General features: G+C 40.9%; 1 protein-coding gene across 1 annotated transcript; it reads left to right on the top strand.

The window, feature by feature from the left end:
• Positions 1-4,537: 4,537 nt before the first annotated feature.
• On the top strand, positions 4,538-9,220 carry LOC148013656 (pentatricopeptide repeat-containing protein At2g39620-like). The gene has a single exon (XM_087668042.1). It carries the CDS (start codon positions 4,703-4,705, stop codon positions 7,784-7,786), a length of 3,084 nt encoding a protein of 1,027 aa, XP_087524168.1. The 5' UTR covers positions 4,538-4,702; the 3' UTR covers positions 7,787-9,220.
• The last annotated feature ends 5,519 nt before the right edge of the window (positions 9,221-14,739 follow it).

Below are 14,739 nucleotides of genomic sequence, written 5' to 3'. Positions count from 1 at the left end.
CACCAACACCTGCCAAATTTGGCTCTTCCAATAAGAGTAATTCGTATCATCAAGCTTAGTGATGTTGAAAATAGCATGATCAGTGGATGAACTCGCCATAATGCAAGCTGGAAGACTATAGAATGTTCAAAAATGCTTGCTGTTTACTGCAGAAAATGACAAAAAGAATCACTAAAATCGAGGAAAAATGGCAAAGAAAGTGGAACCAAAGCTGCTATCCACCAAGTACCAGTGAAAGTACATCATTTCAGAGTGTTTCAGCATGAAAAATCCATGTCAGTCCATACATATATGCTTGTTGTAATAAATTTTAGATTTCAGTAAAAGAGAGCTAACAGTACCAAAATCGGATCCCAAGGCAATCAGATACTGTCAAGACCAAAGCTGGCATCATGCGGGCATAGCATAAGCATATGACAATAAATAAGCATGAATCCAACACCCAAGTATGTCATACAAACATTTGCCAATAAGTAGGCACACCCCCCATGCAACGGGGCAAAGTGTTTCTACCACTACCAAAACTTGACACAAGTAGGTGTCAGTTCACAAAGATACGGATCCAAAACTGAGACTTAGCTCATAAGCATACAGTGAACGAAGACATATGATGTATCATCCCAAAAGGTAAGAAGTCCCAAAGTCTCAAGTGTCTGTAACTACTCAATGGCATGTAACGGCTCAATGCATAAAAGTATTGCCTGCTCAATGTCTGATAAGCATTCAAGAATGCTCCCACTGGCACAAAAGTTGTATGTACGAGCTCAAGAGCTCAAGCCAAGGCAAGACACAGTGCCAATAACATAAGTCCAAGACAATACATCAATAGTACATCCCGAACATGTAGGCGGTAGAGCATCCGTATGTAGCATCCGTAAGCATGTAAGACATCAAATACATCCCAATCCAAACTCTGACAGGCCAAGTAATATCGAAGACTACTCCAAATAATCCAAAATGCATCCAAGGTGGAGCTTCAATGAGCACTCAAGCTCAACGTATGCATAGGGTAATCAACCGTGACATGAGCATCAAGCTGTAGGCAACGGGTATGCATAAACCCAAGAAGCATCATTGTCAAAGCATATACCAATGTCAATACGTGCAAGCTGAAATAAGCTCAAGCTTCCAAAAGCATCCGGATTCAATGACAAGCTCAAAGTCACCCCTCGATGATCAATACATCATAGCATAACCCAAGTCATACATCCGGAACCAATAGGCATATGTCAAAGCATGAAAGATAGCTTCAGTCCAAGAGTATTCGGCATGCATTTACTATTATAAACTATGTATTTCTAGCTCCAAAATCAGGTCAAAATCATAGCATTACATGTAGCTTCAATCTCCCAATCAATCGGGATGCAATAGGCATCAAATCGGTTATGTAGTCATGCCCAAACAAGCATAGGCATACAAATACATACTGTCTCAAACCTGGAATCTGTTGCAGAAGATTCTATCATCAGAATTTGGAAAATCCAACATCACCATCGCGTCCGAGCATGCAAAAACCCCAACTTAGACTCTTACCTTGCTTGAATCAAGTTCCGAATGCCCAATATATGACAAAAAGAGTGATTTTTGGGCCAGATTTTGAAACAGGCGTAAAAAAAAACGTGAGCTGGCTGGAAGGGGGTCTGCTGTCCCACGTGTCAACAATGGGGCCCAAAGGGAGCACAAATGAGGGCCAAAGAAGGCCTACACCAAGCCTCAACAAGCCTTGATAGGCTGGAAGCAAGATCCAGGTGAAGGAAGCTCCAAGAGGTGTGAGCTATGGCTGCCCACAACTTATTTACAGCCTATGAGACCTGAGAACTGAAGTAAACCCTAAAGAAAATGATCAAATACCTCTGATGTAATGCCCTGAAGGTGCCCAATAATGCCAGGAAGGTGCTCGAGAAGCCGGGGAGTGACAGGAGCTCAGAGTTGGATATGGCTATCGGGAAGGAGACCTAGTGCAAGTAGGGAGTCGATGGGATGTTGAGAATGCCACGAACCAAGCTCAACAGTCGGAAAGCAAAGCTCTGATACCAGTTGAAAGGGAGCGATGGATCGAAGGTTGGACTCGAGAGCTATGGCGGGAGAGCAAGAGCAAGAAAGGGAGAGACTAGAAATGGGAACTCCAACAGTCATAATGTGTGACCGGGCCTTCCTTTATTCAAACTGTCACTAAAAGAATAAAGAATAAAGTGATGGTGACGGGCGCTCGCCACCTGCAATGTGCAGTGGTCGTGACTGTCAGTATAGTAATACACATGCTAGATGCGCTTTTACCCCCAACACTTTTGAGGGGATTTCTAGAGCATCTCAATTACGATAGCATACATAAGTTGAGTCCTAGGAAGAGGGGCTTTACTCTTGTTTAGGTGTCCAAGTTGAAATATTCTTTAATTTGGTTTCCATTGCTACTTTGCTTGTTCATGACTAGTGGTATTGATTAAGGCCACTATTGCTGTTAATGATTCATCATTGGTGGCATTACTTGAGACCCTATTGGATTATACCATTGTATTGAGGTACTATTGGTATCTATTGGTAAGAGCAGGAGACTACCTAAAAAGGGACTTGTTTGTTGTATTCCTCCTAGAAATGAGGAGAAAAGGCTCCTCTTCCTTATTCCCTATTAAGTTTAACTTCCACTTTATTGTACAATTGGGCACAATCTATTGCTTCTAGAAATTCGTAGTTCTCCTCAATTCACAAACTTCCTTACCTTTGAGGAATACTTTGTTCTAGAATCCATTATCTAGGTTATGGGTTGACCACTTCAAAGGAGGATTCACTCTAAAAATAAAGGAGTAAACTCTTTCTCCAATCAACAAACTTACATTTGTGAGCTCCTCTTGCATTCACTCTTCAAATCTTTTCCACTTGAACTTGGTGAGGAAGGCCTACTTTAGTTCATCCCATATGATTGATAGTCTACTTGTTTGTCTTTCATACCATTGGAACACATGTTACCATGAATAGATGGTTGGCTATGTGATGTTTTTTACCATTCGTACTACAACAAGATAATCAAAATTGAGCAACAAAAGCCAATTCGTCTCATCACACACAAGGCTTGTTGACAAGGAAGAGTAGTGATATTCAATGGGAAATGTGAATGGTGTAGCCAATCGGTAGTGGCAAAACTTTCTTAGGCCTTCCTTCTCATTGGTTGAATAGTGCATTTTTCATTACGTAAGCAATGAGTACAAGTGATGTCTACACTAGTATTGAGCTTGGATGTGTTCAATGTTGGGCTTTTGGAAAAGCTTAATGTGGATGCCATCAATAGCACCACAAATAATGGGAAACAAAGTGATGGTCTAAAAGTAAGCAATGAAGTTTCTTAGATGCTTATTCAAAGGAATGGAGATGTAGGGTGACTTAAGATTAGTGGCCAAAATGCCAATAGCAATGTGACAATATTTGCACAATGTGGACTCACCAATGCCAAAAGTGTCAAAATGTGGTTGGTGGAGTCATTGTGAGAAAGTTGAATTAGGGCACCATTCAATGCTCTCTCAGTCTTAATGGGTTTGCGAATGAAATATCTGTCGCATTTTGTGGGCCTTTGAGGATGTAATTGTTGCAAAAACTATTGGATGGTAATGTAATGAAATTTGAATCTTATGGGTGTGCCCTTCTATAGCCATTGAGGATGTAATTGTTGTAAAAAATGTTGGATGGTACTGTGATTAAGGCTCAATCTTTTGTAGTTGCTCTCCTAGTCCCACGGGTCAGTGCAAGGAAACTCGCACAAGAAACATGGTTCGCGGGCACGCAGCACCCCGTCGCGTCTTGAACATGCATCAGAAGCCAACTAGCAAGACATGTCAAGTTGACGCTGTTGTATCACAGCATGACCGCGGCGCGTCACGGGCCGTTATGCCCTTGATATCCTTCCCGTGTCGCGGCTCGCTCACAACACGCATAACATGTTTGTCTAGCTCGCACAAGGGTAACTTGGCGCTTGGAGTTGTCGGATCACGCCACGGAAGAGTTTGGGCTCACAAGGATCCACAATCAACCATCTTGGACCACGTCGTACAGGGGTGATACGGGTCGAATCCCACCTATTCTAAAAAAAGTCATTTCGACTTGAACTCGAAGCAAGGGGCCTGTGCCTTGCTCCAAATGAGAACCCTGCACATCGGGAGGCAAAAATGATGGTTGCTCCATGAGGCAGGGCTTACATGGAGGGCCTACATGGAGGGGAGGAGACATGGGGTTGCCCAATTGCCCAAGCCTCACACTCCCTTCCCTTTTAACTCTTGTAGCTCCCTTACCCCATGGTGTCAAGTCGTGTTGATGCACTCTGATAGCTCTACCCTCCACCTTTGGCAAGGTCTCTTGTTGTGCCTTCGACGATCATGTACATACATTCTTGATATGAATATGACTTTTTACCCTCAAGATGAGCCATTCTCCAAACACGTGAGGATGTTCTGAACCATATCACGTTCCGCGTCGTGTTAGGGTGTCCCGTGACGGGTTGAGTTGGTGTTATCCTTGGGTTGGGGAATGGGTCTAGTGCTTCTCTAGAACGTACACGGCGTCAAGGGAGGGCCCCGCGTGGGTATCCGACTCCCGAGGGCCGTGGACCATTACATCTGCAATCCATGGCAAGGGCAGGACAAAATCGAAACAGTAAAATGATATCTATCATGGTTCTCGTTTTCTCGCCCCTGGCCTTCTTGCCCGCTCATGCCTCATGGCAGCGCCTGTGGTTTCCATACCTGTCGACGTTTCTCCTTATGAGAGTGCATGCGGCCATTCTGTTATAGAAGGCCCACACTTCAAGCACACCTTAAGGGGGGCGTCCCTGTGTAGCATCCATGGCTGGCACATTCCATGCTCGGTCCAAGAAGAGTTGAGAAGAAAGGGAGTGCAACCTCTCAGGAGACCAGCAGAACCAGAGAATGGAGTAGCTGATCAACAGCTTCATGAAGAAAATGGAGAGCTTGGTCAAGGTAAGACGCAGACGACTGGAAAATTCCATCACAAAGCATACGAAGATCGGGAAGAAGAGTTGAGAAGAAAGGGAGTGCAACCTCTCAGGAGACCATCAGAAGCAGAGAATGGAGTTGCTGATCATCAGCTTCATGAAGGAAATGGAGAGCTTGGTGACGGTAAGACGTGGAAAACAAGAAAATTCCATCACAAAGCATACAAAGATGAGGAAGAAGAGGAGGAGGAGGAGAAGGAAGAGGAGGAGATATTGACTATCAGCATTAGTAGCCGCAATCAAACGCAACAGGAAGCTAGTCAGCCTCGCACTCTTGTGGCTTTATTGAAGCATTGTGCCAAGCAAAAGGATCTGCAGAGAGGTAGTATTATACATGCTGATATTGCCAGGATGGGATTGCTGGACAAGAATCTCTTTGTTGGTAACGCTTTAGTCCATATGTATGCCAAATGTGGCTTTCTTGCAAAAGCACAAGACGTGTGTGAAAAGCTTCCCGTTCGGGATGTAGTATCATGGAATGGTCTTATTGCAGGATATGTTGAATGTGGCCATGGTGAGCAAGCTTTGAATTGCTTTGAACGACTGAAACTTGAGGGCATCTCTCCAAATGCAGTCACCTTCCTTAGCGTCTTGAAAGCATGTGGCCAACTAGGGGCCATAGACAAGGGCCAGGTGATACATGCTGAGATCCTTAGAGAAGGTTTACTGGAAAAGGATGTTGTTGTTGGTACTGCTTTGGTAGACATGTATGCTAAATGTGGTTTTCTTGGAGAAGCACAAGAAGTATTTGACCAGCTTCCAGCCCGAGATGTAGTGTCATGGAATGTACTAATCACTAGTTATGCTCAACGTGGACATGGTGAGCAGGCACTAAATTTGTTTAAACAGATGCAACTCAAGGGCCCCTCGCCAGATGAGGTAACCTTTCTTTGCATTTTGAAAGCATGTGGTAACATGAAGGCTGCAGATCAGGGACGAAGTATACATGCTGAGATCGTCAAAGAGGGACTGCTAGAAAAGCATGCCAATCTCGGCAATGCACTCATAGACATGTATCTAAAATGCAGCCTGCTAGCAGAAGCGTGGGATGTGTTTCACATGCTTCCAGCACGGGATGAAGTCTCCTGGAACACGCTCATCTCAGGGTATGCCCAACATGGGGATAATGAGAGAGCACTGCAGTGTTTTGAATGGATGCAATCAGAAGGATTCCCTCCAGACACTGTTACCTTTGGCTGCATCCTAAAGGCCTGCAGCAGCCTAGGAGCCAAAGCTAAGGGCCAAGCAATACATGCTGATATTATCAGAGCAGGCTTGCTGGGAAAAGATATCATTGCTGGCAATGCTTTGGTGGATATGTATGCCAAATGTGGCCTCCTTGAACAAGCACAAGAAGTGTTTGAAAATCTTGCAACAAGGGATGTTGTCACATGGAATATACTTATCACAGGGTTTTTGCAACATGGGTATGTGAAGCAAGCAATGAAGTGCGTGGAATCAATGCAACTAGAGGGTTTTTCTCCTGACACAGTCACACTACTTGGCATCTTGAAAGCCTGTGGAAGCATGAGAGCTTTAGGAATGATTGGGAAAGTGCAGATGGAAATAATTAGAAAAGGGTTTTTTGAAGAGGATTTTGTTGTTGCCACTGCACTGATTGATTCATTTGTGCAATGTGGCCTGCTTGCAAAGGCACAAGAACTGTTTGACAAGCTTGCAGTAAGGAATGTATTTTCATGGAATGCATTAATTGCAGGGTATGCCCAACAAGGGTACAGTGAGCAAGCATTGGACCTTTTTGGGCAGATGAAACTGGAGGGCCTTTCTCCTGATGCTGTTACGTTTCTGTATGCCTTGAAAGCCTGTGGTAGCATCAGAGATATAGACAAGGGCCAAGAAATACATGCTGAAATTGTCAACAAAGGCCTATTGGAAAATGATATCACTATTGGCACTACATTAATAGATATGTATGCCAAATGTGGCCACCTTTCAAAAGCACAAGAAGTTTTTGATAAGCTTTCAGTTAGGGATGCAATCTCATGGAGTGTACTAATAGCAGGTTATGCTGAGCATGGGCCTGCTGTCCAAGCATTGCATTGTTTTGAATGCATGCAGCTTGAGGGTTTCTCACTGGATGCAGCATTGGCTGTTTGCATCTTGAAAGCTTGTGGCACCATGGGAGCTGCAGACAAGGGCCAAGAAATACATACTATGATTGCTCGAGAAGGTTATATTGAAAATGATACTGTTGTTGGCACTGCATTGGTAGATATGTATGTCAAGTGTGGCCTGCTTGTGAAAGCAAAGGAGGTATTTGACAAACTTTGTGGGCAGGATTTAGTGTCGTGGAATGTGCTACTGACTGGGCATGCCTTGCATGGAAAGGCTGAACATGTTTTTGAGACATTCGATAAAATGGTAGGAGAAGGTATACAGCCAGATGTGGCTACATTCACTATTATGCTTAATGCCTGCAGTCATGCAGGTCTGCTGGAAAAGGGTCAATATTACTTTGACATCATGAGTGCACAACATGGCCTTGCCCCAACTTTGGAGCACCACGCTTGTCTGGTTGATCTCTTAGCCCGTGCAGGGCATTTAGAAAAGGCTGTAGCTATGATCAAGCAGATGCCATTTTCTGCCACTACAACAGTGTGGCATACTGTGTTAGCTGCTTGTCAAAAATGGGGCAATGTGAAGGTTGGAAGGCTGGCATATGAAGCACTAGTTCAACTGGATGAAAATAATGCTTCAGCTCATGTCTGTATGAGTAATATATATGTAGATTCTGGCAGGCAAGAGGATGTGAATAAGGAGCTATTATAAATTTTGGAGAGCAAGTCTGGAAGAAGTGAGCACATTTCCAAAGATGCCAAAAAGAATTGGGTACAGAATGAATCTATGTAGTAGTACATGGATGCCAAAGAAATCCTCTGGCCTAGATTTGGTGTCATGGCAATGCTTGAAACGATGTGTACTAAAAAGTCACATTTGTTTGTGCCCTTGAGCACATTCAACAGACCTCTGATGCATGCTGAAAACACCCATTAATGGTAACTAAGATTCCCTACATTCCTATTACCTAAAATAGAATGACACAGACTACTTATCAAGGATGATTACAAGAATGGATCCTAAAAAAATGAAAGTATAGTCATTATCACTAAAGTGGATGAGATACGTGGTAGTAAGATGCGAAAAACTCGATACAAAACCATGATGATGTTGAAGCAAGAATAGCTCTGACAGTGGACAATGTGGAAGTTGTCCAGCAGGCACAGTATGCTCAGTGCTATAAAAAATGATGACCGGGCTGGTAGTAAAGATGCTAGCTTTGAGAAGTGAGCTTAGTGTCTTCATGGTTTTCAATGTTAGTGGAACATGAGTGATACCAATCACAAGGAATTGAATGTCATCTCTCTGGCTGGGAGTATGGCAGCTACTACCAATCACAAGGAATTGAACGTCATCTATCTGGCTGGGAGTGTGGCAGCTACTAGCAACCTTTCGATTGGTCCATAAAATTTCAACATGCGCAAAAGATCTCATCTCTACCCTTATCACTCCAATACGAGGAACACTAAGTGAGTTTGATCAAATTGTGATGCTGTATGAGTTGTCGGAAGATGGATTTGTGAATGCAGAAAATTGCCTGTGAAGCGGGGCAGCAGGCGAGGATACAGAAGGAAATGCTTGCGAGGCCCCCTGCCGAGTTCCGACCAATGTGCAAATGGCATGGTATGTTGGTCACAACCGCTTCACCCACAGATCTGCCATAGAAGTGTGTTCCCTTGGCAATAAGGAAATGCGACATTATGGGGGCAGCCTTCTTATACTTACATTTGAGTGTTTGGCCTACCGAAGGCAAGTGCCAAGGCCATTGCATGCATTCTTGGGGTTTGCGATTTTTCATCACATGCAAGGTATTGTTAAAATGAAAGTAGCAAAAAGCTCTATTGGTTGGATATACAGCATATACAAGTGTTTGTTAATGACGTTCTCCCATTTATCAGTGGAAGCTCTCGTTTCTTCATTTATGTGTAACTCCTTGGTTCTTGTGTACACTCTTACACTTGGCAAACACTTCCTTTCCCCTTCATAACTTGTACTGCCTGCACCAGATATCCTTATCACAATGCTTTGATCATCCTATTAAGTGATGCACTAGGGATATTGGTCTCTAAATGGTCTCATGGCCATGCTAGATCATCATCAACACTTAAAGACATGTGAGTCATTAATTTATTGACATAAATTTACTAAATAGAGAATGCATAATAAGCAATCAATTTAGTAATACCCACACATAAATAGCTATAGAGTTCAATCCAACAAATGATGAAACTACTAGTGGGTTATTGGCAAAAAGCTAGGTGCTAAAAATTGTAACTAAAATTTAATTTTCATGCTAGTGGAAATACCAATGCTATGCTATATATGATTATGAAATACTATTATGGCGATCAATAATTCCTTCAAAATTCTATGAACCTTTAGACACTAGATTATGATGACAGTGAAGTGCAAGTTCAATCTAAAGAGTGCTTGTGTGATGTGTACATTCATGTTCTATAAGAATTAAAAGCATCGATGATGAAGAGCACCCATTCAATATGTAGAGAACCATGGTGAGTTTAACAATGAAGAGTATCCTATTAACATTTAGAGAAACATCAAAAGCATCAATGACTAAGACTAATTTAACATGTAGAGAAGTATGATGAGCTTATTAATGCATTCAACAAAGGTTGGATAAATTAAACTTTGATATTTGAGGTATCCAGCCCTACTTAACATGAATTTGTGAAAGCGTGTGATTGTGTTGCACAATATATATTAATATGAAACGTATTTGTTACTTATTTTGCATGACTTCGAGGAGATAAGAGTTTCTAATATACAAGAGGTAATGTGGATATAACACCACATCTAAGGGTACAAAGAAAAATTATGCAATGAGTGAAAATATGAGAAATAAAGAGGGCTAATTTGAGTGAAGAGAATGTAATTGATCAATTTTTATTAAGAAAATACTGATCATGGTCATGAGGAAGTGCTACTTTTTGAGGAGGCTATGGATGAGAGTAATGGATGCATCAGTCCACTATTGTTATGTATGATCTAGTTGATGCACACCACTTAAGGGAGGGATATATAGAGGGTAATGAAGAAAGATCATATTTATTGTTAATTGAAAGGGACTTTGTAGAATGATGCTCATGTTTGCAAGCTCAAAGTACTTCTAAGCTTATTGGCCTTGCAACATCATTTGGATGGAACATGTCATCTATGCTAAATGCCCCACACTTGTAAGATGCTACCAATGATCCATGTTTGCAAAATTGTAGGGCCCCCATTATGAGTAGAAACCATGTGTGATCTTGGATATTGGTAGGGGTTAGATTGAATAGTTAAGTTGGTATTGGGGGTTATACTTTACTATGGAATAATAAAGGGAAGCTAGGCCACACATTGTCATTGTTGAAGTTCGCACATACGAATATTGCTCTCTTATTTCTTCTTGTGCTTCTTTATCACTCTCACTCATGCTCACCTTTTCAACTGGTATTAGAGTGGACACTCGAGGAGCTTAATGATTCTACTTTGAGCCCAAGAAGGAAAACTTCAATCGAGATTCTATGGTAGCCATTCCTTCTTTTGTTTGAGGTACACATCAGTTACCCCACCTTCTTGGCTTTCTCGTCAACTTCCAAGGGACCATTGATTAGTGCAAGAGCATACAAGGGCATCAACTACCACAATGGGAAAGAACCCAAGAGTAGTCTCATAGTTTTTGATGCATTTTGAGGGGGCTACCTTGCTATTTATACATTTCACAGCTGCTCTGGCCTGTGTCTCCTCTACTTTTTCTAACATTTGGGAATCTTTTTTGGCCTATTCAACTTTGTCTCGGGCATTATTTGGGAAGATAATGATTAGCCTTTGATTCATTGTTGTGGATAGACCTATTGTTCACAATTTGGGGCATCAAAATTTTGAATATTTATGCTTCTTTAATACTCATTCCCCAAAGGTTCAATGTTGGGATGATGTATTAATGCTTAGGAATACTCTATGGATCGATTAGAGCTTGTTTTGCTCAGCCACCATTGGAAGGTTTATTTCTATCATAAAATGTGGACGTGAAGCTTATGTATTAAAGATTAGTGAAAAACATGATTTTATGCTAGTTGGGAATGCTCTTGGATTATATGCATGCTTACCACTGTTAGTTATGTTGGATATGCTCTTGTTTGAGCTTTGAGCTTTCATTTTTAAGCTCCTTTACATTCATCTTTAGTAGAGGTGGCATTGGTAATAAGTACTTTATCACTTATGTGCTTGGATATTTATGTCATTTATATGCTCTCAGACGTATTACTTGGCATTATTGGGCTTTTAGATGTGATGCATATGCATTGAGCTTGCTTTTCTCTCAGATACTCCAGTTTTCTTCCAATGGGGGTATTTTTCAATTTTGTATAAGAGGGCTCGGCCTTTGGAGCATGTGGAATCTCTCTACATGCTCATTGGTTTATGCATAGCTTTGTCCTTGCAATCATTGATCATCACTATGGGATGATCTTTGTTTGGTATTTGGATACCCGATACTTCCTCCTGTTAGATGTGTTGTCACTCATGGATACATGCTTCATTATGTATTGAGCTTCATTGTTCATGAGCAATAAGCTAGTTGTAGTTTGGTAGATCTCACTATTGCTTGGAGATCTCTTATGCACACAGCTTATGTACTTGGTTATCCCATGCTTGGGATACATATGTATTTGACACTTTTGGATTCTTTGATAGTATTTGGTACTTGGAGTTGTATGCTCTTTATTGGACATTGCTAGTTGTATTTTAAGTCAAGTTGCTATCCAAACTTTCCTAGTATTGGGAGCATATTCTCTTGGACATTTGCTCATAGTTGACCTCTCATTTATTGTAGTTTTATGGACGACATTACTCAAATACAATTTTGAGCTATTTTACCGATATCAAATATTTGGATTAGGCATTATAGTGCTTCTACTTTGTTTATGGAGATGTTCTTCTCATGTTGCATTTATTTTTGGCTCAATTTTGGGCCGTTTTACTATTATTGCATAGCTCATGCTCTCTTTATTTGGCATTCATAATGATAGGTGCTTTTAGTGCCTTTGGGGATAGTACCATATTTAATATTTATAAGTTGGATGGAAATAACTTTAACTATTGGAAGACCTAGATATGGCAAGCTTTGGTGCAAAAGAAGTAGGCCAAGCCATTGAGATACAAAGCCATAAAGCTAGAAGATATAGATGGTGGCACTTGGGATGACCTTGGTGAGCTATGCAAGTCCACTATCATTTTGTATTTGTTTAAACATGCATATTCCAATGTCAGTGAGTTTGAAGGTGGCACTTGGGATGACCTTGATGAGTTATGTAAGTCCACGATCATTTTATTTTTATCTAAATAGGCATATTTCAATGTCAGTGAGATTGAAGGTGGAACATGGTAGTTATGAGAGAAAGTATATAATCTTTATGATAAGCAAAGCCTTGCTTCATAGTTGCACTAGCTCAAGAAACTTGTGGACCTTTGTATGAAGGAAGGCACTCCTATGTCTACTCATTTGAATGAGTTTCACTCTATTCACAGCTAGCTTACATCATAGAATGTTGATGTAGTTAGTGCCTCTCATGCTCTTACAATTAGAGGCATGAATAATACTAGAGTAGTTATGACTGTCATGGTAGAGACTCATAGCAAGATAGGTCTTAAGTCTAGACCTCGTGGTAGGCAAGGTCGTAGTAAATCCTATGGTTCTAACTCTTCTCTTGTTATTATTGTGGGTAGTAATAGGGACATATATGATCACAATGCCATAAGATGCACTAGAATAAGGATGGGAAAGGCAACAAGAAAGTGTAGGATAATGATGAGACATCTGATGATTAGCATATTACCAAGTCCACTATCAAGATCAAGGAGATTAATGCATCCGAGTATAATGTAGATAATTATATTTTGGCTACTTCTTTAGTTGATGCCATGCAATTGACTGATGGTCACTCTTCGTTCTTTCAGCGCTGTGGTTACTTGATTTGGGTGCTTCCTTTCATGTGACCCCGCATTGCAGTTAATTCTATACTTACTGTACTATTTTTGATTTAGTACACCTATGAGATGATCATGTATGTGATATTGTTGGCATTAGTGATATACATTTGTAGTCTCCTATTGGTACTTCCCTTATTCTCCATGATGTATATCATGTAGTGGCTTTGACCAAAAGCCTCATATTTGGTGGATGATTGGGTGACCTTAAATATCATGTTTCTCTTGGTGATTCTATATGGAAAATCACTCTTAGCCACCACATTTTTGGTATAGGTGCCAAGATTAGTAGTATTGTCTGTGGATCCACTAATCAAGTATTGGTTGTTATTGATCTCCCTTATGTATCTTTGTTACATCACCACCTTCGGCATGCGTCACTCAAAGGAGTGAGTTTTGAATTGTTTAAAGCATCTCTCACTCCTAGTCTATTCATGTTTTGATTCTTGTGAATATTTTTCATATGGTAAGAAGACACATAACACTCATAATAAGTCTAGTTCTACATTCATTAGTGAGTCCCTAGCTCTTATTCATTTGGATGTTTATGGTTCCATGCCTTATTAGTATTTGGGTAGTGCCAAGTACTTTGTCATGCTTATTGATGAATTTTCACATAATGTTTGGGGCTATCCTATAAAGTGAAAGATGGAAGTAAGAGTAGAAGTAAGTAGAATCAGGGGAGAAGCAAAAGCCATGGAAGTTTAAGCAAGGGAGCAAAAGAGAGAGACACATTATGTGAGAACTCCAACAATCACAATGTATGACTAGCCTCCCCTTATTCTATTGTTATGTGAAGAATAAAGAATAAAGTGATAGTGATGAGTGCTTGTCACCTACAATATATAGGTGTGCAAGTACATTGTATAGAGTAAATATAGGGCAACCAAGGCATAGACCCCTTTACTCCCAAAAATCTCCCACTTAAAGGGAAATGCACCTAAGTGAGGAGTAAAAGAATAAAAAGAAAAGTACAACATGTACATAGAGTATAATAGGATGAGGAAAGACGTCGTCTCATCCTATGCCCATCAGAAAGGCATATTATTCCATTGGGATACTTTTAGTGAGCATATTTTTAGGATTCTTGTCAATCCAAGCTTTATCTAATTATCCACTGGATAGTATTCATAGAGTCTGAATACAATTTAGGAGTTATACTAGTGATGCCAAGGATCTGCCACCAAAAAACCTACCTATAGGGCCCCCTTATTACAAGCCTCAATGGCCAAAATATAAGCCTTGGAAGTAGACAAGGCCATGTAATTCTACACCCTAGACATCCAAGAAACATTATCTTCAACAAAAGTGAAGCCATAGCTAGAGATGGACTTCTTATTATCTGTAGCCCACGGCTCTAATATCTTGGCCACCATATCAAATACACATATATGCAATGCTCTTAAGATATCTCATGGTACTCTTTATAGCATCCCAATGTCAATGGCCATGTGTCACCATATAACGAGCCACAACTCCCATTGCAAATGCTATGTTAGGTCGAGTGGCTATCATTGCATTTATCAAATTTCCCATTGCTAATGCATATATCCACTAGTAGATCTTTTGTCTGACGTGCTACCAGCCCAATCTGCATCTAACACAATATTAGTGAGTTTGGGAATCTCCTAATTCCCATTTTTTGAATACTAAAACGTGGCACCTGGATAACATCC

This window comes from Lygodium microphyllum, chromosome 26 (assembly GCF_053477565.2).
Source record: "Lygodium microphyllum isolate KBCC chromosome 26, Lygodium_microphyllum_v1.1.10, whole genome shotgun sequence".
In the NCBI taxonomy this organism is placed as follows: Eukaryota; Viridiplantae; Streptophyta; class Polypodiopsida; order Schizaeales; family Lygodiaceae; genus Lygodium; species Lygodium microphyllum.
This window is presented reverse-complemented; position numbering and strand designations above follow the sequence as displayed.